The sequence below is a fragment of the Petromyzon marinus genome, chromosome 48 (genome assembly GCF_048934315.1).
Source record: "Petromyzon marinus isolate PM22_M1 ecotype Great Lakes invasive population chromosome 48, UKy_Petmar_22M1.pri1.0, whole genome shotgun sequence".
Taxonomy (NCBI): domain Eukaryota; kingdom Metazoa; phylum Chordata; class Hyperoartia; order Petromyzontiformes; family Petromyzontidae; genus Petromyzon; species Petromyzon marinus.
In genome coordinates, this window is record NC_133714.1 from 9,986,772 (window position 1) to 10,013,094 (window position 26,323).

Genomic DNA, 26,323 nt, shown 5'->3' on the forward strand with positions numbered 1-26,323 from the left:
ACACGTGGCGTGACTCGTGAGCATGGGTTGGACGGGCTCTCAGATACAGCACTGGCAGAACACACCAAATAACACTGCCATGGGTAAAAGGGTTCAATGTGCCATCGACCTGGGAGGGATGGTGGGTGAACTAGGCCTCGGCAAGGTAAGGCAAAAACAACGAGCCTACCTTTACCCTTACCCCATACAACTTACCCGATCACAGGGTAATTACTGGGGCACTACTACACATGAACAAGGTTTATAACAGGTAAATGTTAGGTAGAGCGCTTTATTCATATAGAAGATGATTCCAATTTTAAATGGAGGCCACAGACTGCGCCACGGAGCTTTTAGCGAGCGGTAAACAAGGTATTTACTGGGTAACACTTCACGCTACCTTTACCCTACCGGGTAATTCCTCAGCGCTACCTTTACCCTTTAACCCGGTAAAAAGGGTAAATTACCTTATCTTGCCGAGGCCTAGGGTGAACCCTGACGAGGTTTTGCGAGCGCCCCCACGTTTCGACCGGCCGCCGAGTGCTCTGAATAGAGCACCACCCAGCAGGACACGAGACAACTAAAACTATTGCAAAAAACACAGCCCTACACACAGCGTCCCAAAACAGCGGTCGCCTCTGACGGCACCAATGGAAACCATTTGCTTCCGCGACTTTACCATGACTGACACGTGACGAAGTCGTTGATCACAAGGGATAAGAGTGACATTCAAGAATGTGAAGACAGCACCGTGCACCTTTAAAATACTGATACGTACAGTTCTATTATTTTCTGCAGGACCTCCGATATACACATTGTGCTGCCATTTTCGTCTCAACACAAAGGCGTTGTCCTTGACAACAGTCAAACCTGTGTGACCTCACAACAGCCAATCACAGTGAGGCTATGAACGCATTGGTTCTCTCTGGCCACCCCAATCTCCGCCGCGCAAGCCAAACGCTCGTGAATGGAGAGTGGCCAAACATCCCAATGTAAGACCTTCCTGAGGCTCCATCCATGAGGCTTCCCCCTGCATAGAGAGCTTCGTAACCAGCGGCTGTCTCACGGAGATTGGCGGCGCACCGCCCCAGGTGAACGAGGGAGACGACGCTGCCCACTGGAGAAGGAAGGCACTGCCCTCGGCGGTGCCAGGCAGCGAGAGGAAACAGCGAAACAGCACCGCACAGTTTGGAGTAAATCTCCTCGCGTGCTCTCGAAACTGTCAAACAGGTAATAGAGAAAAATAGGGTTTTCCCCCTTTTTGGTCTGGCAACAAAACCGAAACCTTTTTACGAGAAATCACGTGTGCATTAACCACAATACTTGTGGTCAAAATGCAAACAAAAAACACACTATGATGATATATGCATTGTCCTCGAAACTGATTGGTCCACACCAGAGACGGCTTTCTTTTGAGCCTCGTCTCAATTGGTGCTAGACCAGAGGACGCCAAAAGGCGTACAGCTCAAAGACAATGCCACTATCAAAGTAATGAGGGCTCGGGGTAAGGATCGACATCATTAGACCTCATTTGCCAGCATTTTGAACACAAGTATTGTGGTTAATGCGGACATGATTCCTCGTAAATCGTTTCAGCTTTGTTGCCAGAAAAGGAGGTCTAATGAGGTAATATCGAGTAATTACTCTATTAGTTTTGAAAGTTTATAAAAGTTGGCTAAGCCCACCGTTGCACGCCTGCCCAGGCACGGAGCAAAAGCGACTCGCAACTAACGGGGGGGTTCTGGTGTGGGAGACGGGAAGCATGGGTGGTACTCGGGGCCTTCCCAAAGCCCTCTCTGCGCCACGGTTCCTGTGCCCCGTGGGGAATTGCTAATGGCTGAGAATACAAGGAGTCCTGCGGGTGCCGACTCGGAGTACAAAAACAAGGAGGCGTTACGATCCCGTACGGATCCTCGCAGCCCTACACCCCCCCCCCCCCGCAATCTCCTCCGACCGCAATCCCCTCCCCGGCCCCGGGCGGCTGGAAGCACCGAGGTGATGCCTGCCGCCGCCGTTGCTGCCGCCGCCGCTTCCTCCAACGGCGTCGCCAACCCCGGCGTCGCCGCCGTCGCCCCTGTGCCGCGGTACGGAGAGGTTGGCCGGCAGCACGGGGCCACCCATCACGCTGCGAGGCCTCCGTAGGGGCGGCTTGCGCAGGCTGCCCGCGTACTGGTGCAGGAAGGAGTGCATGCTGTGCGAGGCGGGCGGCTTTCCGTTGCGCACCACGGCGTCCGTGCGCGTGCGCGTGCCTGTGCCTGTGCCTGAGCGCGCGCGCGCGTGCGCGCGCCACGAGGGTGTACGATATCGCAGAGTGTGCGTGCGAGCGTGCGGGGGAGGGAGGGAGGGGGGGGGATGCGTTAAGGACCCAGGCGGCCGCGTGTTCGGACCCCGTTTGCGTTTCGGTGGAGGCCGTCGGTTTACACGCCGTGCGTTCGACATTCGGTGGATGGCCAATCATGCGTGGAGTGTGGCGGCGGGGGCAAGCGGAGATGCGCACGTGATCCGAATGCCCGGGAGGGCGGAGAGCAGTCGAGCAGAACCGTAAGGAAAAGGTTAAACAAATCATAACATTGGGAGCAGCAGCGATAGCATGGCACGTGCAGCGAGAAGGGTGCACGCAAAGTAATGTGTGCAACAGACGTGTGAATGTGTGCGAGGGGCACAGAAAGTGCTTTGCAAATGCAGACAGACATGTGCAGATACACATATATACAAACATGCAAACGCATAGACACGTTCACACAAGTGCACACATGCGCAACCACACGCACACAGACACACATGCACATAGACACACATGCACACATATACGCAAACAAATAAATAAAACACAGGCACACACACACACATGCAAAGATACAAGCAGACGTGCGTACATGTACACACACAGAACAGGCAAAGACACACACACACACAAGCAGACAGACGCACACGGACAGACGCACACGTGCATGCACACGCACAAACCGAACGTGCGGTACGCACGTCGTGTGTCCGGACTCGCCGGGGGCGTCCAGAGACAGAAACGTGGCGTCCGTGCGGTCACAAGCGGCAGCGACGATGTTGGAGGGCACGCGGGTGGGCACAGGGAGCAGGGGGGGGGTGGAAGAGGGAGGCGCACGAGCCAAACGAGGAACGGGGTGGGAAGGACGGACGAGGAGGAAGAAGAGGAGCAAACAAAAGAGAAACAAAAGCAACAGCAAAAAATGAAACAAGAATAAATCATAACACAAGGGAGGTCTCTGTGCCGGCGTGCCCGGTCGCTGACAGGCACACACGGGAGCGAGGCGGCGGAGTCGGATTTTAAAGCGAGTATTCTGAGAGTTTACGCAACATTCCTCAAACAAGTCCAAGTGCCTTCCCTCCTTAAACAAACTCCTGGACGGCGCTTTTCTTGTTTGTCTGCCTTCGGGCCAGTCGTGGATATCCCTCATTCCCATGCAGTCTGTCCCATTAGATAACACTGCTGACATCCCATACAGAGGTATTTGTTTCATTGACCTTGGGAGAGATGTTAGCCGAATTGAATTACTGCAAGCGAACAGATCGCATATTGCCACTGCACAGATTGGTCATGAGTTTAAATCCCAATCCGTTGGTCAACTCAGCTCACCATTCCTCCATGGCCGATAAAATAGGTACCACTTTATTGGAAGTCACCAGTAGCCACATCATGGAGATACTGTTCTCTGCCAAGGGAATGTGAATTTTCCACTGCCGTCTCTGGGCCGCTAACAGAGATGAGTGCCGCCCCAATGCTCATTCGAGCAGGGAGACAGCTTCACTTTCCGTAGGCAACGTGGAGTAAGATATAGAGCTCGCACTGCCCCGCCCCGATGTGTGCTCGTCATTACACGTGCCCTGTCAGCAAACCAAGAGCGAGAGGCCAGGCAAGGTAGCTCAGGCATAGTCGGGAGCATGACCCCGCCACCAAGGCGGCCAGCATTACGTCGAACCAATGCGGGGAAACACAAATAACCCGAGAGCCAGGGAGAGTAAGGGCAGCCTTAACGTGCCACTGCTGCATCGTCGCAGTGCCATCGTCTCTGCGCTCCACTGCGGTCTGTGCGTGCTTCGTGCACGGCTCTTCTCGCCAACCACGACAGAAAATTGGTCCAAAGCAGTTATTGCTTTGGACCAGCAACACCCAGCAAATGTAAGCAATACGAAGTGATTGCTTCCATTGATAAGGCAATTGGAAGACACCGCTTACACCGAGTAGCACGTATCGACGTTGAGCTTATGTCCTGCGATAAGCAATATCAACGTGTTAGGTTGAGTATTGCATTGTGAAAATGTCAATACTACGGTAATACCTTTGTTCATTAAATGCCACGTGATGTAGCTATTATGGTGGCGTTGCCTATAATGAACAACACATTGTCAATATTAAGGTGTTGGAAATTGTAACACATTGTCCATCTTGCAAAATGGGTTGGGATATAGGCAAGAGGAAAAGATCACAATCCCCAAGTCACCAGCAACACTAACATCCAACGTGAACAACCACATTAACAGCTGGTATTGCCAGTCCTGTTTTTGCTGGTAATGAATACTACACCTGCATGTGGTCTTATCCACCACATATGCCATCAATAGGTTCACTGTTAAGACGAAATCATTGCAATGACTATGTTCTGGTAGCAGAGGTCAGCAAACCGTCACTGAATCACGATTTGATAAAACAGCACAGCACAATACATATAAAGTTTAAAAATACATTTATATAGTACTTATGTGAACGTCTCCCCATCACGTTTTGGCAATGTGATTGTATGAGCGGCCAGTGATGTTCAGTAAAGAGCGGGGGTAATGGGGGGCGGGAGGGCCAGGTCTGGTTCAGATATCGCCGGCCATGGATGTTAGCCGTGGGCATAAATCACCGCTCCGTATCGCTAAACACAAAAAAAACTTCAACCCGAAAAGGGGCTGATGATCAGGGCAGCTGAGTGACGCGAGTAGGCGGCAGGTGAGTGGCACGGTAGCGACACTTGTGCCTCATAGCAAGAACAGCATGGGTTCGATTCCCGACTCGAGTGCCTTGCTGCTCTGTGGAGTTTGTATGTTCTCCCCCTGTTCTCCAGGCCCTTATTGCTGAGGCACAAGTGTAACAACTGCGCCACCCTGCCGTAATTATGTTGGTGGTGCGAGTAGCAGTGGTGATGACGCTGGATGCAGTGGAGATAGTGGCAGAGTTTGCGTTGCTTAACGACGATGCTCGTGGTGCTAAAGTTGCTGGAGATTATAGTGGTGGTGATAGGCTTGCTAAAGTTGATGGTGATGAAGGTAGTGTTGGTGCTGGCTTTGCTAGAGATGGTGGTGGTAGTGCTGGAGTTGCAAGAAATGATGGCGATGGTGGTGAACGCAGTTTTATCACTGATGGTGCTGGTTGTGTTGTTGCTGGAAGCGGTGGTGGTAATGGGAATGTTGGAGATTGCTGCTGCCGCTGGAGACAGTAAAGGATGTGTCGGCGGTGGTGGTGCTGGTGAGAGCGGTGGTGTTGCTGGTGAGAGCGGTCATGCTGCTGGTGAGAGCGGTGGTGGTTCTGCAGGTGAGAGTGGTGATGCTGCTGGTGAGAGTGGTGGTGCTGAGGGTGAGAGCGGTGGTGTTGCTGGTGAGAGTGGTGGTGTTGCTGGTGAGAGCGGTGGTGCTGCTGGTGAGAGCGGTGGTGGTTCTGCAGGTGAGAGTGGTGATGCTGCTGGTGACAGCGGTGTTGGTGCTGGTGAGAGCGGTGGTGTTGCTGGTGAGAGTGGTGGTGGTGCTGGTGAGAGCGGTGGTGTTGCTGGTGAGAGCGGTGGTGTTGCTGGTGAGAGCGGTGATGCTGCTGGTGAGAGTGGTGGTGCTGCTGGTGAGAGTGGTGGTGCTGCTGGTGAGAGTGGTGGTGCTGCTGGTGAGAGCGGTGGTGGTGTTGCTGGTGAGAGTGGTGGTGGTGCTGGTGAGAGCGGTGGTGTTGCTGGTGAGAGCGGTGGTGTTGCTGGTGAGAGCGGTGATGCTGCTGGTGAGAGCGGTGGTGGTCATGGAAGTGGCGGTGGTGCCGACGCCGGAGGGAGTGGAGGCATAGGCATGAGCTACTGCGGAAAGGAGCGGTGCTAACAGACGTGGTGGTGGTATTAGAGCCACTGCTGGTGAAGCTGTGGGGCCGCACCCGGGGCGCTACCGTTGTCTTTGATGGTGCCATCCTCCATGGTCATCTGCTCTGCGAGCTCGGAGAGCGCCTCGTCCACAGGGCGGCCTCCACGCAGCGTCAGCGACAGACGCCGCTTCAGCTTCTTCATGCGATCCATCGCTGGGATCTACACGCAACATCGCACGCATCACGCACAGATGAGACCGACTACTTAGCCCTGTTCAAACACACACTCGTCTACAAACCACGGACATGAAGAGCCTCTGCGTGGTGTTATACGTACACACACCAATATATCACGTGATAATGATGAAGGCCTCCACTAAGCTCCACGGACTGTAAGTGCATTTGTTTTTGGCGAGCACCTTTTGAGGCCTGCACGGCACACCCGAGGTTGTGTGTCCAGAACCACGCTCGGCCACCTGTCTCCCAGTTGCTAATGTCTAGAGGGTGGACTTATGGGAAGCCCAGGACACGTTAGGCGATCGCTGGAAACTAATCATGCGAATGGATGGGAATTGAACCCAGGTCAGTGACGTTGCAGGGCAGGGAAATCACTGTGCCAAACAGCGTTATCATAAGCCATGATCATTTCACTGCTGGATGAAGGCCTCCCCATTGTCAACAATCTGTCTAGCACCGACACACGAGCTGATTTCAGCACTCCATCTCTGCAGGGGATGAGTTCCCTCCTTTGGCTGTCATTCCCTCAATATTCTTGACCATTATCCCTTGCAACGTCCCCTTCCCAAGCACACTTACATTTATTAAGCGGTGTACGCGTGTTCCTCTTTCTTATCTCCCAATGTCATTCCGAGCGTGCATCTCGCATGCGCCTCAGTGGCGTTTCAGTTTTTTTGTCAATGTCCGTGTTTCTGTTCCGTACCATTCCAGGAAATCCACGCCGATTTAACAATATTTACATACATACGCACATACATGAACACATGTACCTACTTGGGCCTGTCTACTTATTAACAAAAGCGCCATCAACTGACCAGCAACACAAAGCGACTAGGCAAGCTAGTCGAGTTAATCAGCCAGCCAGCCAGCTGCCCCAATTGTTCACAGCACTATAAAAAACACATTATTCCTTTTCCATCCCAGTTCTCATTCAAAGGAGACATTACGCAACCGCCCACACAAAAGCACCGCGCACAATCGGCGGAGCGAGCTAAGCCAAATAAATATATATAAAGTAACAAACAGACAGGCACACGTATAAATATGCGAGCACATGGCGAGATAAATAGGGCGGAGTGGAGCGGAGTGCATTGTGCGTGCTTGGCGGAGCGCATGCAGGCCGTGTCCGGGCTTGTTGGCCTGCGATGAAGCCGTGTGATGGAGCCATTCGCGCCGGGCGCGCTGCTGCGTGTGTTCATAGCCACGAGGCGGTGCACGCACGTGAACGCTCACGACAGACGAAGAGAGCCCTCAGCCGTGGAGCGGCACACGCAGCTCCACTCGATCAGCCCGCCCTCCCGCCAACGACACTCGCTCGCCACAATTCACAACCGCACCACCGCCTTCGCTGCAATACGTAGTCACCCACTCACGCACTACAACACACAGTCACACACCACTCACTATAATACAGTCATCCACTCACTCGCTACAACAACACGCCGACACAACAACACAGCCACCTACTTAGTACAATAAACAGCCACCCACTCCAACACACGGTCACACTCACTACACACACACACACTGATAATTATCAAAGACAAGGCTAATGAAGCAAGTGCTGTTAGCGAGGACCTAATAAGGCATGCACGAACACAGGTGGTGGTGGTCGTGGTGAGGCCAGCACCACGCCCTGCCACCTTTGTCTTCCCAGTGCTGCTGTTTACATACTGCACCAGGTAATAATTCAAGGCAGAGTCGACCCAGGGGAAGCCCAGGACCAGTTTAGATATCGCTCACGAGGTTTGTAGTTTGCCAGCACCAATTACAAACTGAATAGGTGCGAAACCCTGACAAACTATTCATGATTTGATGTACTTGTGGAATACAATTCAAGACGATTATATTTAAAATATATCAATGATGAGTAATGTAACATGTTTAATTCAGCGTAAACAAATTCCGTAACTCATTGCCTTGTTAAACAACAGAATGCAATCGCTTCGCTTGACGGTGCCACCGTCTTTGGCACTGGTGCGCGGACCGCCCATCGGCCGACCACTCACGATTATTCCCGTTAGTCCGTGGGTTTACCCAGGAAAGCCTCGTGATTCTTTTTCAGGAGGGTACTGCAAAGTTTTCAAAATATGGCAAATTTTTATGATGACACTGGCACACATTGGCCAACTCGGGCGCTGTGGAACCTTTAACGTCCACTGTGAAGCAGACGGCGCATGGTAGCAGTTGTACTATTCTGCTGAGTACACACCGCAGTGATAACCAGGGTGGGCTGCTGGACCCGAACCGTGATTCTCTGCAAAAAAGCGGCAAACCCGCTTCTGCCAGGACGTCACCGCGCTCCAGTCCGTAGGGGTTCAGCAGCTTGAGATTAAATCGTGGCTGCGTGTGTGCTCGTATTACAGCACAGAGGTTCGCTTTTTTAAAACTTTCTTCCACCACTTCGCTAAAAAAGAAAGGCGTGACGTTGCAGTGAAGCTGTTTGCCAAATGAGCTGTACAGCACAGGAAGGACTAAAGTCTAAGGTAAGGCTTAATTTATAGGCAATGTTTATTGGGGTCAGAACGAGCCAAAGGATTAGTCACACAGGACCACGATTCCTCAGGGAGGGGTGGGGAGGGTAAGTGATGAAGGCAGGATGCTTCCCGGCGAGCCGCTGCCGTTAGCGATTACCCTAGTTCTGAAGCTCTCGCCACAACCTCCCGTAAATTACTTCGCGGTGACAGCAGCTGCCTCGCACATTTAAACCAAGGGTTGCACGATCGAAAAGCATTAGTGACAAGCGGTGGGTGGGGGGGGGTGGTCTCTGGGCCAATGGCTAATTGACATAGAGCTCATAGCAAACATCAAGTGTTGCACAAGGAAGCAATGTGTCATCCCTTATTGCAAAGCTGGACGCAATTGAGTTGGGTCCCCTTTCATGTCAAGTGGCCAGGTGGCTCATAATTGGCCGTGTTGGTATCGCCTTGAATCCGGGACGCAGCTGAACGCGATGACACCGCGTGATCGAGTGTGGCGAGACGGAGGCCTCGGCCTGTTCAGAGCTATACGCAAAGAGAGGTGGCAGCAGGTTGGAGCGCTTGTTTCTAAGCTGAACATCATCATTAAATTAAAATAAATCACGACGTTTCGGGCGCAACACAAGCATCCGGATGACGGACGCTTGTGTTGCGCCCCGAAACGTCGTGATTTATTTTATTTTCTACCTACCACGTGACTTTACCGAAAGAACCAAAAAGAGTATGGATTCCTGCAGTCACGAAAGCTTCAAATCAAGATTTTATCATTAAAAGCAACATAAGGTGGATATTAATTATGAAAATGTAATAAAAGCGAAAAAAAAGTAGGCAAAAAAGGCATGGAAGATGCATGTTTGGGAATGCATTGAGAAAAAGCAATAGGACCATGTGGATGAGAGAACGTACAAAGGTTAAACATATCATCCTGGCTTAATAAATGTAACTGGGCTTGCGCAGACACACGGGTAGAAAGTATGTCCAGTGGTCAAGACTAATGCCTCAGTCGAAGCCAAGGTAGGTAAACACGCCAGACAGCACATTTAGCATGGAGATGGAACAATGAAATCAGCTCATTTGCAGGTGTTGTGTATATTGTTACGTCACAGGACCATGCCAGATGGCGGCGACTTGGGGAGGCCTCCATCCGCAGTTGATTGACCATGGTTAATGAAGATTGTATTAAACGTGGGTTTTGGCTTTAAGGACAATATCTCGCTCAATAACAGTTTGGTGCTCTTTTTTTCATCATCGTATCAATCCTGAAGTCTGCTAAAAAACTGTCAATTGATCTTTAAAAACCCAGCAAGAGGCCAGAGTGCCGTCAAGACAAGGTTCAACTTCCCCTCCATGCACTGGGCTCTACAGACCAACACGAAGCGGGTCCCAGCAAGCACTGCGCTGCGCTCCCAGCATGCATCGCGCTGGGCTGCAGAGACAAACAAGAGCAGCTCCCAGCATGCACCGTGTGTTGTGACAAAGCCGGCGTCACAGAGGGAGGTCACGGGGCCAGGTCACGGGGCGAGGTCACGGGGCCCCCACCTGGCGAGTGGAGGTGAGGGGGCGCCAGTGTGGCTGTGTGGCCACGAGAGGGCGCTACGGCAGTGTGCCTGAAAGTTACGTATCTTTCAAAACTTTCAATCATTTAACCAAGTTCCAAACTCATTGACAAAACATCGTTGAACAGATGACGCCAAAAGGCGCACAACTCAAAGGCAACGCACTATCAGAGTAATGAGGGCTCGGGGTAAGCATTTACATCACGAGGCCTCCTTTGCCAGTACCAAAATAATCAATTTCAAGGACAATGCATACATTATCAGAGTGTGTTTTTTGTTTGCATTCTGACCCGAGGTATTGTGGTTAATGTAAACATGATTCCTTGTAAAAAGGTTTCAGTTTTGTTGCCAGAAAAAGGGGGAAAAATATTTTTTTTTATCATCGTTGAACAGCTTAGTTGTTTGTGGTGTCGCAAATATCCTCCACACTGCGTTGTATTAACCAAAGAAATGTGAATCACCGTCTGCTTCACGGGGGATGTTCAAGATCCCGAGATGTAATTCGCAAAAGTTGGAAGTTGTGTGCTGGCGTCGCGGTCCAAAATTAGGCCAAATTTCTTCAATTACCCGCAAATTACTGAACTGGAAAGTACATAGCAATGATGTCGCAAAACTATTAAAACTTGGCAGGACCTTTCTGGAAAAGAGTCGTGAAACCCAGTGAAGCTTTCCTGGGCAAACAAGCAACGTAATAATAACAACAAACAATACTAGCAATATCTCTACATAACTGACAACTGCAAACATTAAAAAAGTTCACAAAGTTAAAGTGTTTTCCAGCTTAGATGAACACTGGGTCAGTGCTCCCCTCCAGCTGCAGCGATCAGCTGGTGATAGACACTTGACATGACACGGGGGTCGGCCACACCAAAAGACAACGGCGATTGACCGACTATCCACAAAGCGGTACCTGTTTTATCAACCACACAGGGAACATGGGCCGAGCCATCACCACCTCAAGGGGGGAGGGGGGGGATTTGAACTTGCGACATTTTGCTTGCGAGCGCCGTGTGGTCTAACCACTCAGGCAAGATCCATCCTCTACAGTGAGCCGAATATAGACCTTGCCGCTGCCGCCGCCGCCTCTATTCCGTATTGCGTACAGTCGACGCGGCGGCATCTCTGGCACCGCTGAGAGCGACCGACCCCCGCAGGGCTCGGTCGCAAATATCCAGGAATTTTCCGACCGACAATGGGACGACGCCGAGCGTTGAAGGGTCGGGCGGCCGACACCACGATTAGCGTTGGAAGGAAAACAACAAACCGCGGCACCCAATGCGGAGTCCGAACACGGCTGCTCGGTCGGTATCGCGCGTGGCAGATAGTGCCCGTACTTTGACGGCGCCTGTGGATGGCTGGCACCACCGCCACCGCCGTACAAAGAGCTATATACAACGATTTAAAAACGACATTATTTTTATTATACCAGGTAAGGCCCACGAGCTATATAGCTTTTTTTGTCAGAAGCGACCTGGCCACAAGTCATAGCTCAATGAAATGGCTCATCACGTGGAAATTTATAGCAGAAAAAATTACTCTAAAACGCACGCTTCTAAAATGTGGAGGGAAATACCAGAAGTCCCGGAGAAAAATCCAGGCAACCAGAGGGAGAGCATGTAAACTTCAAAAATATGGCCATTGGGGTCGGGATCGAACCCACAACTTCTTGTATACCAGATGAGGCAGCTAACTTCTCGCCACCGTGGTTAACCCCACTAGTCACCGCACAGCGGCAGAACCACGATGCCGGGAACCCTGTTACCCTACAGGGGCAGCGTACCGTGGCCTCCACATCAACGCACTCAGAATACCACTCCACCCACAATAACGACTACTTAACACGTAGCCTTTCGCCACTAATATCATCAATAATAATCGTAATGCTCGTAAATGTTGTGGGTTTGTGCTGTACAAGTAACGAATTGCCATGTCGATTTACGTGACAACCCTTACTAATTGTCTGTGTCGGGTGGTGGCGGGTTTAACGACACATTTATATTCACGGGATCTAACCCAAAAAAAACTATTATGAATAACGACTACGCGTGACGTGCCAGTTTATTACTGCTTCACTCGACTTAAGTGGCCTGACCCAAACATCAATTATGAATCACCCTACGAGTCGTGAAGGCTTCGGTGTTGAGCGCCCGTGTGGCAGAAACGTAACGGAGCGGCCCCGGGAGTTCCCCCGCTCAAGCGAGTGCCAGTGGAAGGGCCCCCCCAATGAAGGAAAGTCTCGTGGGCATTCCACTCTTTCACCTTCACCAAAAGTGTTGGAAGAGGTGGACGTCCATAGGCTTTACCCCACCAGACGAGACCCGCCAATCGTAGACTCACTGTCGTGAACCCATTCACACGGACAGTGGCGGGTGGGGGGCACTAGCAGCACTTGGGAGACGGAATAGAACTGACGACCTCTGGATCGCAAGTCCATTGTGTTAACCATTACACAAGGGCAACTCCCTTCAGCAGTGTTGTAAATAAAGCGTCACGAATTCACACACGATCGGTCATACATGGGTCGCATTTGTAAGAATCCATACAAATTGCATCCAAATGGCAAACGCCCAAGTCACGTGTACGAGTCAAACCAGTGAACAGACAAGGCACAACAAGCACTCATCAATATAAGTGAGATCATAAAAAACGAGATGAAAATTATTTATTCTTTAATCAAATCATGGCCTTGAATCACAACGTGTAATGGGATTGCTAGGGAGGGTGGGGAATCTTTAGCCCCCCCCCCCCGAATCGAGTAATTTGCAGGTACATTAATCAGCATTGCAATGTTTGGCCAATACCAGTTCATTGCCTGTTTCTTTTAGCGATGGGAAGAAACCAGAGACCCCAGCGAAAACCAATACAGAACAGGGGAGAATGTACAAACACCACACACAGATAGGTGCCCAAAACAAGAAGCGAATCCATACAGAGGGGGAGATTTGAGCATGTCAAATACTGCAGTGTGTTAACACACAATTACGTTAAAGATGACTATATAATTAACTACGTTAATGAGAAAGATTTCAATTATTAGTTCATTCAAATTGAAATGCACTCATGGAATGCACTGCGCAGTGTCCCACCACCCTGCAGGCACAGAGTCTTTGCTGTTGTGAAACTGCATCTCACAATGCTTGCATCATCCGGGGTGCAAGTGCAGAAAGTCCCCTGAACTTCATTGCAAGGCCGTGAGTTGGAATTCCGATTGGGGTTCAGCTCGGCCTATCATTCCTCCAGGGTCGATAAAGCGAGCGCCACCGTTGGAAGTCAAAAGTGGTTTGTCCAACGGAGACACCCGTCACTGCCGTGACAATGTGGTATTCTCACTGCTATTATTACACTTGCCCATTTGTTCCTGCGATTTTAAAATTCAAAGCTGTTACAAGGCAGCATTGATCAGGAGCTCCAGGAAGAGAGGAAGTGGCCGGAGCTTGTTTGACAATACGTATATAGCGGCAGGCTGCGTCATTACAGTTCGCAAGTAAACACGACCTACGACCCAAGAGGTGCAGGGAGGGTGGTAATGCGGTTTTTCATCACCTGACACAGCACACACTGGCCGGATACATTCATTTACAAACACTATTTAATCACAAAAAAGTAGCAACGGGCAGCAAATACAACTGTTACTTTAGTTGCTTTGGTAGTGACCAAACCAATTGAGGATGGGCATGATGATTGAGTATAGTGGTGATCACGATAATGACAATGGTAGTGGATATAGTACTGGATCCTCCACACAAATACAAAGATTCACCTAGTTTTTTTGGGGAAATGCTGCGAGCACCTATTACGGTCACCACAGCATGAGAGGTTGTGGTGTGAGCATCACCATACTTGGATAGCTGTCTCCAGAGTGTTGATGTTTAACAGTGCACCGGATACTCATAGGGCCAAGTTGACCTGGTGTAGTCCCAGGACAGGTTCAGATACCGTGTGCCACTCGCTTTTATCCACCGCCGGGAATGAAACTCAGGTCAATGAGACCAAAGCACAGTTTGCTGACCAATACATAACCCCACTCCCCATACACTCACCCATAAATGCACTTGACGTTAAAAAAATTTCTAAACATTAACAAAAGGGGGCAACAAGGAATAAGTTCAAATGTGAAACAAAAATGTCTAAATATTGTGGCCCTCAAAGCATTTTGCAGTGCCCATCAAAACAAAAACACAATATTTGCTTAATGACATCGAGATAATGCGTCGGAGGCTTTGATACTCGCACATCAAAAACAACTTTGATCAAGGAGCAGCATTTGCTTTAAAGGAATATTTTCAAGCGCCGAGGTCTACGAGAGTCTAATTTGATTCGAAGCTTTCGTGACTGCAGGAATTACTCGGTTGCAACACAAGCAGCCTGATGATGGCTGCTTGTGTTGCGACCGAAACGTCGTACGCTATTATGTTATTTCATTATCTCTTATTTATACGTGACTTTATCGGAAAAAAAAAAACAGTAATTCCTGCAGTCACGAAAGCTTCGAATCAAGTCTGGACCACCTCTACGGGGAGGCATGAGGTTTGTATCTCTGTGTTGTCTCTGCTTGTGTGTCTGCCTTTGTGTCTTGGCTTGGATTTGTGTCTCTGTGCTGTCTCTGCCTGTGTGTGGGCCCTTGGTGTTTCCGAGTGTGTGCTGCCGCACCCCACTTTGCTCCATGCATACCTCATGCTAAATTGTCCCATTGTCTCTCAGCCTTACCTTCTCTGCCTATTTAAGGCGACTTCACTGTGTGCGTGTCTGTGCTGGTTCGCTCTACTTGGATGTCTGTGTGTGTGTGTGCGTGGTCTGTATTTTAAATTTCATACTTAACTTACAATTGAGCAATCTTTGAAATAGCGTAATCAACCAGACTATGCGTTAATTGTGTTTTAACCGACCATCTGTGTTGCTTTATATGGTTTCCAAATTTTGCTAAACCCTGTTTGTTTGGTATGCTTCTCTCTCGGTGTCCCCTGTTGTATCTGTGTTAGTTCCCCCCCTACTTGGGTGTCTGTATATACATCCGGGGTTATGCGTTTCCTCTCTCTCGTAAATTTAGCTCTTCTGTACCTGATGGCTGCTTGTGTTGCAACCGAAACGTCGTACGCTATTATGATATTTTATTATCTCTTATTTATACGTGACTTTACCGAAGAAGAAAACCAAAGAGAGAGTCTAATTGTGGAATCGTTCATTGTGAGCCGTCGCGTATTTGTCAGCGTCAGTATATTTTTTTTTATAGCAATGCGAGCTCAACCACTTTATTTTGCCTCGCACTCGCGTTAATTACCGGCGTCAAGTCGTGATCCAATAACAATTACACAGCTGGTGGGATAACCGCGGCGAGCAGCACAACCACAACAGCCGATCAGAGGGGTGGTGGTGGTGAGATATTAACGCCCGTGCCTCCCAGCAAGAAGGGCATGGGCTCAATTACTGAGAAAACTTGGTAAGCCCCTCCTGAAAAGATTATTTATTATAAGAATAATAAATATATGTCTCCATCGAGGATATCACAGAACTGATTTTTAAGTTTCTTCACAAACCCCCTAAACGACGCACTGTTTCACGTGTCCTGCCAATATTGTACATACCCTGGTAATTAAACGAATATTGGAAATATTGAACCGAGCCAAATTAGGTGACAATCTAAATTAAATATGAGCGGAATGAGAGAGGAGGGGGTTTCTCGTCGGCATCGGTAACTGTGCCGAGACCTCAACTTGCTGGGTTGGAGTATCAGGTGTAATCGCAGGCGGCTGGAGGGCCGATTTGCCTCATTTTCCCCAGCAGTCAGCAGGTGGCCTCCTGCACCACAGAGCCGCATCAAGACATTCTACATCCGCTACCTGACAAGGAGACTCACTATTGCTGGGATTGCTTGCATCGGCTTTTAGGAAACCACCGTTAGAAGCTCATAAACGTCAAGCAGATCCAACTCGGCTGTAATTTATTGCACACACACACACGCAATCATACACACATTCACAAGTTACAGCTCTTGCATGTAAACACAAGGCAGAGTTCTCCCCCTGCTCAAACCACACGTGGGCTGCACTCACTTCCTTTCATGGTCCCCCTGAGCCAGTGCTGGAAATTCCACATTGCCATGGCTGGGATTCAGTCTGCCACTTGGCAACTGCTAACGATTCCAACAAAGCGGTACTCATTGTGTCAACAACGGATGTGTGATGGGCTGTCGGCCTCCGACCAGGATTTGAACTCTCATCCTTTCATTTGCTAGTCAAGTGCTCATACCAAAAACAAGTGGTGACAATTAAACAAGGAAAACAAATGATGTACGCCCATGTACTGTAATCTGCAATGCTTTCCAAGGTGCGTTTGTCCGCAGAAGTGTTTCATTCGCACGAATCACGTTAAATTTCAGGCTGCACAACGCCAGGTGTGGTTTTGTCCTAGGCAGAAGAGAGAAAGTGGGGGAGGGGGGAGCGAGCAGCCCTACCGTAGCCACGGTGGAGACCCCAAGGCAAAAACCTTTTAGCACTGTTTTTTTTGCTTCCAAGATTGAGTTAGTGCTTCGGAGGTCATGATCCTGAGCGAATGTGGCAACTTTGGTGGGCAACGGAACTAAGTGATAAGAGCTCTCTCTAGCCGATAAAAACAAGCCTTGTTGAAGTGTATGCCGAACAATGTAGTTCGGCATACACCTGTTGATTAGGAATGGAACAGGCCTAGTACTAGGCACTAGTTAGGTGACAGTCAACGAGACATTTATCAATTCTTCATGCAGTCCATTATTTTGTATATAGGGGACCTCCCCCCCCCCCACCCCGTAACACCCAGAAGCTACCGTAAGCTTATTCATTGTGTTATTTTTATTTTGTTACGCACATTCGCCAGCAAGACGCAAGTGATCACATTAATTATTTTGCGCACGAACGTAAATGTTGCTGTTGCTGCTGCTGCGAGCCGCTCCCACGGCCATAGCGAAGGTGCCCTCACTGACATCACGGCCAGATACGGCGCCAGGCGTTGCTGGCTCCGCGCCGCTACAGCGAGACCGCGACGGCAATTAATCCTTCCGGCAATTAACCCCTGCTGGCACTGGCCCATGGCGTGGCCATCCCTGCCGTCGGTACGGCTCGCGACGTCACCCAGCGATAGCTGGAGGTGACACGGGGCCACCCCGCCACGTGGACTCGGGGCATCAGATAATGGGCGGCAAATGGGCATGAGGCTTGGCCGGCTGCAAGACTCCTCCAACCCAATCGACCGCGAGCGGCTGTTAAATGTGCCCACTGTTTACCATGTATGGTGCGCCGTTCAAAGGTGGCTAGGTGACTTACGGGATTCACAATGGCCGTGTTCGGGCACCGAGCTGACAGCCTTAATACAGGTTGACAAGTTTGACAAGTTGATAATCTGAGACAGGTCACCAATGTGAAAATAAGCCAATCATATTCAATCTGCTCTTCCACCTCACTTTGCGTTCTTGGGCTCTGAAGGCATCACTGTGATGTAACGCACATACTGTATCAGGTAAAAAGGGGCATGCTACCTTTTGTTGGCGATAAGTAACATGACGATGATAGTGGGAATGGGCGTTCGCGCAGCACAGGGGTCACAGCGCAGTCGAGGCCGCTGAGACCCTGCGTTTGAATGGGTTTCAACCGCCCATGATTAAACCAGGTTCCCAAGTGCTGCAAATTCATTGCATTAGCCCAGTCAAAAGCGACTGCACAAAACATTCAGTAAAATTGGTTGCCGACATTATTTATTCACGTAATTTGTGACTTCAACTTTTAGAGACTTAATTTCATTTGGGTTGACTGACAACATTGGCAGGAATTAAAAGGTTGTGCCCCAAGTGCATTTTATGTGTTCTGTGACATCATCTTCCAGGGCTGTTCTCCGACACAGGGTGATGCACTGCTAGCTGTAACGTTCAAGGGAAATGTATTTGTCTCATAACATTAAATCACAAGTACAACTTGAAAATAAGAGGAATCACGATAAAAACTATTTTAGAAAGCGTCTGGCTTTGACGGATTTGTTTGGCAAGTCCTTCTGCGCGTGTAATGGGGGTACGTATATGGGGACATAATGGGCATAAAGAGTAAATAAAGGTGGAGAATTTTCCTCCAGGTGGGTAGTAGGAAGTAGGTGACATCAAGAGGGGTAGAGAGAAGCTATCCTTCATCCAGCGCTGGTGGTGCTATGATATTGTGGTAATGATAAACATTGCTGTGTTTTCTCAACCTCTGCCCCAGGCTTTCAGTCTATATTTATTTCTTTAGTTCAGGCCACTTGGGAGCATTAATCGACATTGGGTTAGTTATAACCAGGGCTAGCTTGGGGTTAATGTTCCAGGTGCAAGTGTTGACACGAGAGCTGTTAGGGAAATTATGATGCAACCACGGACCTCACAAACTCACAACCAACGCCCCCCATCCCCTCCTCCTCCTCCTCTCCGAGGGCCTTCATAGCGGCCACGGTGGGCCGCCCCGTGTCACAAGGACAGCCATGTGATCCCACATCATTATTCCACTTGGTCGTTTGATCGCGCTCTCATTATTGGTGGAAATGCGGCAATTTCTCAAATACCATAATTTCAAAGGAGTAAATGCAATCATCTGGGGTTAATGTCTGAAAGCGACAGCCAAGAAGTACAGATGACACGATAATCCCGACGGTTGTAGTAGAGGGCTGTTAATGCCAATATTGAATCAAATTCAACCTCAGCATCTCTCCTGTCAAACAAACAGAATGGTCATCTCCATTCTTGGCCCTGAACCGGGGATAGAAGTTACACTACTGGCTCATTATCGTGTCAAAACATTTCATTTTGGCGTCACAACAAACTCTGGGGTGCACAGCGACAATGCTCTCTAGTGATTTTTATTGGGACAAAAGCCCCCAATGTATTGAATAATTAGTGTAGATGGGAAGCATCTGAGTGGACAATGAAATCAGTAGGCCTCCCCACTCATTTGCATGTGGTAACGGTTCCATACACCTGCAACCTCAACACTCCACCCATGGCCTCGGCACTAACGCACAGCCTCAACGCAGACTCGCAGCCACGTTCGAGTCTTTTCATTTGAGAATGGAAGTCCTATTCCTTGGTTCTTTCAGTAAAGTCACGTAGGTATAAAATAAAATAAATTACCGAAAGAACCAAAGAGTATGGATCCCTGCAGACACGAAAACTTCAAATCTAGATTGAATGCAAGTCCTGTTACCCGGGCAACGTCCCGACAAAGAGGGGAGGGCTGAGCGTCCTGTAGCCAGGAGCCGGGATTTTTGAGTTTTAGATTTAAATAAAGATAATGTATAACTGAATCAATATTGCGCTTATACTATTATATTACAATACCACCCAACAGCTATTGAGATGCATCCTCCGTTAGCTCCCCCCCCACCTTCGCGTGGCTATGGAAACTTGGCGAGAGATGAAATGAAAAAACGACCTTATTCAAAATCCCTCGAGTGCTCTGGAAGAGGCCACCGGCAAGAGTTCATGCAAATTACAAGTGAAATGAATGCACAGTGATGTGCATATGATAGATACCACGTCCTAAAGTCCCTGACAATAAAATAAAACACAATTGTTCAAGACAATACGCTTCAATGGGCGACGTGTGAATTTAACAGTCATGTCATGGTACCGTGCAACTATGAAGCTAATTAAAATGACAAATGTGGGTTGCAGGAATTGTGTTTTTAGGGAAGGGTTTATTGCAGGATGCGCAGGGCGTTATTGCGTTTCATCCACCCGGAACGTCTAACACACACACACACGCGCGCATCGATTTCACATCTTCCAGTTCAACATCCCTGTCTTCTCCGTGTCCCATGTTTTTTTTTGAAGGTGTCATATTTTCAACTCAATACCAGTGTCTACCCAGTACTAAACTGAGTAGAGTGCTGGGATACGAGCAAGGGCACCATGCGAAACGACGCGGAAAGTCAATCCCTCTCCCCCTAATCGTCCCCATACGCCGTCTTAGCTCGAGCAGTTATCACAGCCTTGGGCCATTGATGCCACCCTCGACGTCTCACCATGGTCTACTTCTATCAGCCAGACTTCGCATCAGTTGCACACTGACAAGTGGCATTCAATGCCCACTCTCACAGTTCGTCACCATCTGGCTCTAGGCCCCCCCCTGGTCATCGACCTCTGGATGCCACTCCGATGACCGTCTCTCAGTACCCTTCCCTCCTGCACACGTGTCCCACCCATTACAACCCTCCTCTTCTTTCTAACATCTACAAAGGCGCTATTGTTATTTTCTACACGAAAACTATAAGTTGCTGACCCTACACTGCAATTAAATTCCGAACATCTTCTTGAACACGCCAGCATTCACAAGGCGGGATGATAATTTTCTATCTGCTCTGATAAAGTCTAGCTCTCTGAACCGTACAAGTCACCCTTGTAAGTTATACTATCGTGTTCTCTTGATTTCTCATCTGGTTATACAAACAATCTAGACTTGACAGCATCAGGAATTACTCTTGCCTCAAACGCTCATCTGTTATCGCTAAAGCTGACCTCCGTTCTCTCCGCTTTTCGCCTTCAATTTGGCTCAAATGGCCTCATTTCCAGATCATAATCCCTTTTAAAAAATGGTGTCATACAAGACACACAAACGTACAAAGGGCACTCAACCTTTGTGTCAATTTTGTAAAACAACAAAAAACATTCAATAGTTCCCAATGAAGTACACTTTGGGTCCTCCGGTCTTAGGTCACCGTCAAAATACATTTGAGCAAACGTGACCACGTGACAGGCAGTGACAGACGACGACCGTGGACCGGTTCTGTCCTGCAACGAGCGTGTGGGGTATGCAGGTTAATCTGCATTATAGGACTCAGAGCCGCAACACCCAGGGGGGTGGGAGGGGTTTGTGCAGTCACCGACGAGGGCCCTGAAGCAATCAGCTCGCTACAGACGCAAACCTGGTTCAGTCACAAACGTTTTCCCAAATTAAAACTGAGAAGGTCAGTAACGCTGGCCTCAGCACTCCGGCATGGCCATTATAAGCTCACTAAACTGCCCTGCGATAGCTTTTAAAGCGTAGTTTGCCAAACTAGATACCACTCCCCATCACGATTCACATTTCCCATTTCCATAGTTACCGATCATTGCCATAGAAATTCAAAACGGGTGGCAGCACGCTGCAACGCCATGGTTTCTGAGAGCCTGGGCAATTGCATCAATTTCCAAATAATCAAATGCCTTGTAATAGTCTACAAGGCCAAGCATAATGATTAGTAATTAATAAAAAAACACATCGATAAGATAAAATGGCTCCATCAAAATTGCATGCAGAAAGCAAACGAATGCATATTTCAGACAAGTGCAAAAAAGCGTAGATTAGGTGCATACTTCGAATTACGGAGACATAAAGAGCAAAAACAAGTAACAGACAAAGTCTTGACTTAGGAAGTGTGAGCAAGCTTGGGTGGAACAGGTCATCGCTCGAAGATGAACGATGGAGTGACAAATTTTTATTTAAAGCTTTCGTGACTGCAGGGATTCATATTCTTGGTTCTTTCGGTAAAGTCACGTAGAAGGGAAACAAGAAAATAATAATAAAAAAATATATAAAACAATAGAATTCTCACGACGTTTCGGCTGCAACACAAGCAATCATCATCTCCAAGGTTGATAAACCCACGAGCAGCACAATTATGGAAATCAACATTGCTCTTCCATGGGCAGGCATGACCCCCACCAGGGGTGGAGACTATGCATGCCTGTGACCCAGCACTGTGAAAACACTGAGCGTCGGTGAATGACAGAATTGTTGTGAAACTCCCTTCCCATGGACATCGACGTGCCATAATACCCCGGGCTTGCAACAAGGCAGTAGAGCACATGCGGCATAATCTCCATCTGTTCCAACTTGACGAGATAGAGCGTTTCCCCCTCACACAAGGGTTTTTTTTCCTCTGGTTGCTCCAGTTTCCTCCCAAGTTTATATAAAACACTCATTGGCTCTAAACATCTTCATATAGAGAGGACCACAGAGCTAGGGCAACTGTTTGACAGCAACAGCTCACTACCTGGATGCTGCATTCCGGTTTGTCTGTGGTTCCTCCTCACGCCCCTGTGCGTTACAAACTGCAAAGTAGTCCAAAATGCAATCCGCATGAATGACGCCGCATGAAACTAAAACGTGACTCTTGTTACTGTTATAACACTGCGGAATTCCTTTCCACTTGGTTCTGGCCAACTGCCGGTGGCGGAGCACTGCCCAACGCTCAATGTGGAATGGGGACACTTTGACCTTTTGGCTTAGAGAGACAGGTTCAACTCAATGATTCGAACGCCACGCCGCTGCGTGTACACACATTATGCTTATAATTAAACCCTTACACACTTGGCGCTATCGGGTTTCGAGTGCTTGGCGGGGGTTTCTCAGCGTCGTCGTGTTTCACACGAGCTCGGCCGAGGCCGGACTGGTGAATCACACAGGCCTGCGAGAGGCCCCCAACCCAGGAAGGGCCGTGAGTCACGGCGAGAAATAAACAAAGCAATAAATAGACAATTGTCTCTTTCATCCAGTAACAGCTTCACAGAGTCGTAAGCCACTTTCTCAGGAGGGTTCCTGCATTAGGGTGCTTGGTAAATACCTTTGCTATGAGCTTTGCATGTGGGGGGAAATTGGAGTTTCCCCATATACAGAAGGTATGCAAGGTGGGCGGGTGAATAAATGGGTAGGGTAGCGATCAGGAAATTTATTCAGAGATACAAAACGATTCCTACGCTCTCGATACGTGCATCAAATTGTGTGTGTCTTTGTGTGATGAAAGATTCTTTACAGTTAAAGCAATGTACATTCTACATGAAACGCTAGCCAGAAAAATACAAATGGGAATACAATTTTGACCTTGAATCAAGACCATTCACCAGTGTAAAAAGGGGGTAAAAATCGTTGCTTCGCTTATATTTATGATGTCAGAAGCTTGGGTATCTATAGAAAACCCACCGCATGCCTGGGATCACGAAGATGACTCATCAACCCACTTGCTGCTATACAGTCATCTCCGGTCAACCTTACAGCCGAGCACATTGTGAGTCTACTAGCAGTGGTCTCAGTGTGAACCACCCAACTCTGCTTCCACAGATCTGGACAACACGCATTGATTAGAGTAGCTGGCCAATGAGGTGGTGGTGTGTGTGTGTGTGCGTGTACGGGGGAGTAATCCTACGATTAATTGGTGGGAAGTTTGAGTGCTATCGGCTTTAGCCGGGAATCTCAAGACTCAGATTTGATATCAGCTGGTAAGGCCCACGGACCTAAACAGTTATTTTACAAGGATGAGTCAAACTCGCATTACCAGGTTCACAGTGACGTGAGTGCACTAACCACTGCATAACTACTATTAATCTCCATATATTAAAGGCAAAGTTGTGAATATGTGTCTGTTCAAAATGTTTGGCGTACTTCCCGACATGCAACAAACTTGAAATTTGCCATGTGGGTACTTTCCAGACTGTACACCATGCAAAAAGTATAAAAATAGACTTTTGTATATTTTTTTGGGAGGGGGGGGGGGCTCAATAATGGATATATTTTGCACGGCAAGTGAGCTGTGACGTCACATCTGTCACGTGACCCGCGCATGCGGAAGCGTTACGCAATGTGCCTGCTGACGTCATGCATTCCCCCCCCACCTCCAACCCTCCGCGAGTAAAGTGCCATACAAATGTGTTTCAGGTCTAAGGAGTTCTTCGCGCAGCATTGCTTTATTATTTGAGTCGTTTACTGCCGTACGCACCCTCAAAGTTGCGTGGTGTGTCTGCAGCACGCGCGTGTATGTGTACCTATGGACGCGAGCGCGTGTGTGTGTGTGTGGGGGGAGCGGTAGTGTAGCGGTTAGCGCGCTGTGTGTGTCTGTGTGTGTCTGTGTGGGGGGGAGCGGTGGTGTAGTGGTTAGCGCGCTGTGCTATGAACCTGGCGACCCGGGTTCGATTCCCGCTCACGGCCAACACCAGTGACGATTATCTGAACCGGTCCCGGGCCTCCCCTAGGTCGACTCAGCCTCAAATGAGTACCTGGTGCGGTGTGTAAACATTGCCACCAGGGAGACAAAGGCGGTCGGGCGTGGTGCTGGCCACCCACCCCCTCGTGTACCGTTCCGGCCTTGATAGGTGCTCGCTAACAGCACTTGCCCAAACAGTCTGTCAAGGCTATACGGGGGATCTTTGTCTTTGTATGTGTGGGGGGGAGCGGTGGTGTAGTGGTTAGCGCGCTGTGTGTGTCTGTGTGTGTGTGTGTGGGGGGGAGCGGTAGTGTAGTGGTTAGCGCGCTGCGCTACGAACCCGGCGACCCGAGTTCGATTCCCGCTCACGGCCACTACCGGTGATTATTTTAACCGGTCCTGGGCCCTCCGCTAGGTCGACTCAGCCTCAAAAGCTAGTATCTACATATAACTAAGTTAATGTGTGTCTGTGCATCTGTAAGTCTGTCACAGTATTTACACGAGTAATCTTCGTCACATTTGATCCGGGGAGAGCTCGTTCTGACTGAAAGAAACCAGGGGCAAGTGCTATTTTATTTGACATATGACATTTGACCTAAACCGAAATGTCTGTGACTAAATGCGAACTTCAGCGAGTCGCGTGCCACCCAATCAACAAAGCCCACACTGACTGTTTAGGAATTTGTGTGTGAATTTGTGAGCATGTGCATGAGCGTGTGTGTGCTAAGCGGGCGCGGCACGGGCTAGAGAGGAGATGGAGTGATGTGGTGCAGGAGGACGTGGAGCTGAGTGGACTTGCCGATGACTGGTACCAGCGGTGTCAAGATCGGCCTCTGTGGAGGAGGCTCGTGAAGGACGCTGCTACTGGGCAGTTGGAGGCAGTCGCCCTCCAACAACAACGGAGGGCGGAGGAACGACGCTCAGAACAACGAGCGGAGCGCCGGGTGGCTAAAGCACAGCAGATTGGCACAGTAGGGGGCACAGGTGGTGCATCAGCCAGTCATCTCAGTTAGTCGACCCGTGGCACTTGGGTCTGCCCCGTGACCTCCTGCCAGCGGGCGTTCGACACTTCACGTGGCCTCAGGGTGCACATAGCCTGGCACAAGCGTCGTGGTGACGTCACCGCCACTTAGTGGCGAATGGCGGTTGTTGTTGTGTGCCCTTGCATGTCTGAATTTGAACCCAGTTAACGGAGCTCGCTTCATGGTCACGACCAGCATCGGAGACGAATATTTGAAGCAGTCCTGGACCTCCTCTTTGTTGACTCCGCCTCAAATGAGTACAGTTGCAATGTCCAAACACACCAACAGTGAGGAGACAATGCGGCCAGACGTGGTGCGAGCAACACCACATCGTCTCGTGTCAGGTGCAGACCTCACTAAGAGCGCTTGCCCCCATCAGTCTGTTAAGGCTGTATGGGGGTCGTTGTGCGTTGGTGCGTACACAGGTCATGAGCCACAGCCACCGAGCCTTCTCAGTGCCTCAGCGCACCAACACATTTATCCCTGCAGGAAGACAATAATCACAGTCCCTGCAGTAATATCTCCATTCATTTATTTATTTGTCAAATCCGCTTATTGGCAATTTTTCTCTCTCCACCCTCCATGGCACGAGGCCCATCCTACAGTCTTAGGTAAAACAAATGTTGCCATGGTGAGGAGAGTGGCAAGGCAGGATCAACAAGACAACGCGCCAATGGAAAAACAGCGGGGAGAGCTCCGTTTGTATCGCGCGGCCGGAGGGCATCTCAAAAAGCAACACCGCCACTGATTATGTGTGCTTTGGAATCTTAAAATGTGAAAAACCATTGCTACCATCACTTACTATTACTACTACTTCACATTGTTAAGCCAGAAAGGTCTCACTGAAGCTCATGACTGATTCAGGAGGATCCTGCCAAGATTTCAGAGTAAGAGGGCGACGATTGGTATAGAAATAAAATTCCATTTGAACAAATCGAAGGTAATTTGGCACGCGCACACAATGGCCAACTCTTGCGAATGACGCGACGGGATCTTTATCGTCGGCGGTGAAGCAGGCGGCGCGCAATGTAG

The 26,323-nt window shown here is 49.3% G+C and overlaps 1 protein-coding gene across 11 annotated transcripts in view; it reads right to left on the reverse strand.

Moving 5' to 3' along the window:
* LOC116952782 (cyclin-dependent kinase 17-like) overlaps positions 1 to 26,323 on the reverse strand; it is a 68,108-nt gene that overhangs the window by 21,354 nt on the left and 20,431 nt on the right. For 6 of the 11 annotated variants that reach the window (XM_032972412.2, XM_032972408.2, XM_032972410.2 and 3 more), the window contains 2 exons: positions 6,125 to 6,272; positions 1,971 to 2,240 (listed from right to left, as the gene is read on the reverse strand). In XM_032972412.2, the coding sequence (XP_032828303.2) occupies positions 1,971 to 2,240; positions 6,125 to 6,263 (409 nt within the window). In that variant the 5' untranslated portion in view covers positions 6,264 to 6,272. Of the gene's footprint in view, positions 1 to 1,045; positions 1,893 to 1,970; positions 2,241 to 6,124; positions 6,273 to 26,323 lie in introns of those variants that run through there. The other 5 variants (XM_032972418.2, XM_032972419.2, XM_032972409.2 and 2 more) reach the window with 4 other exon arrangements.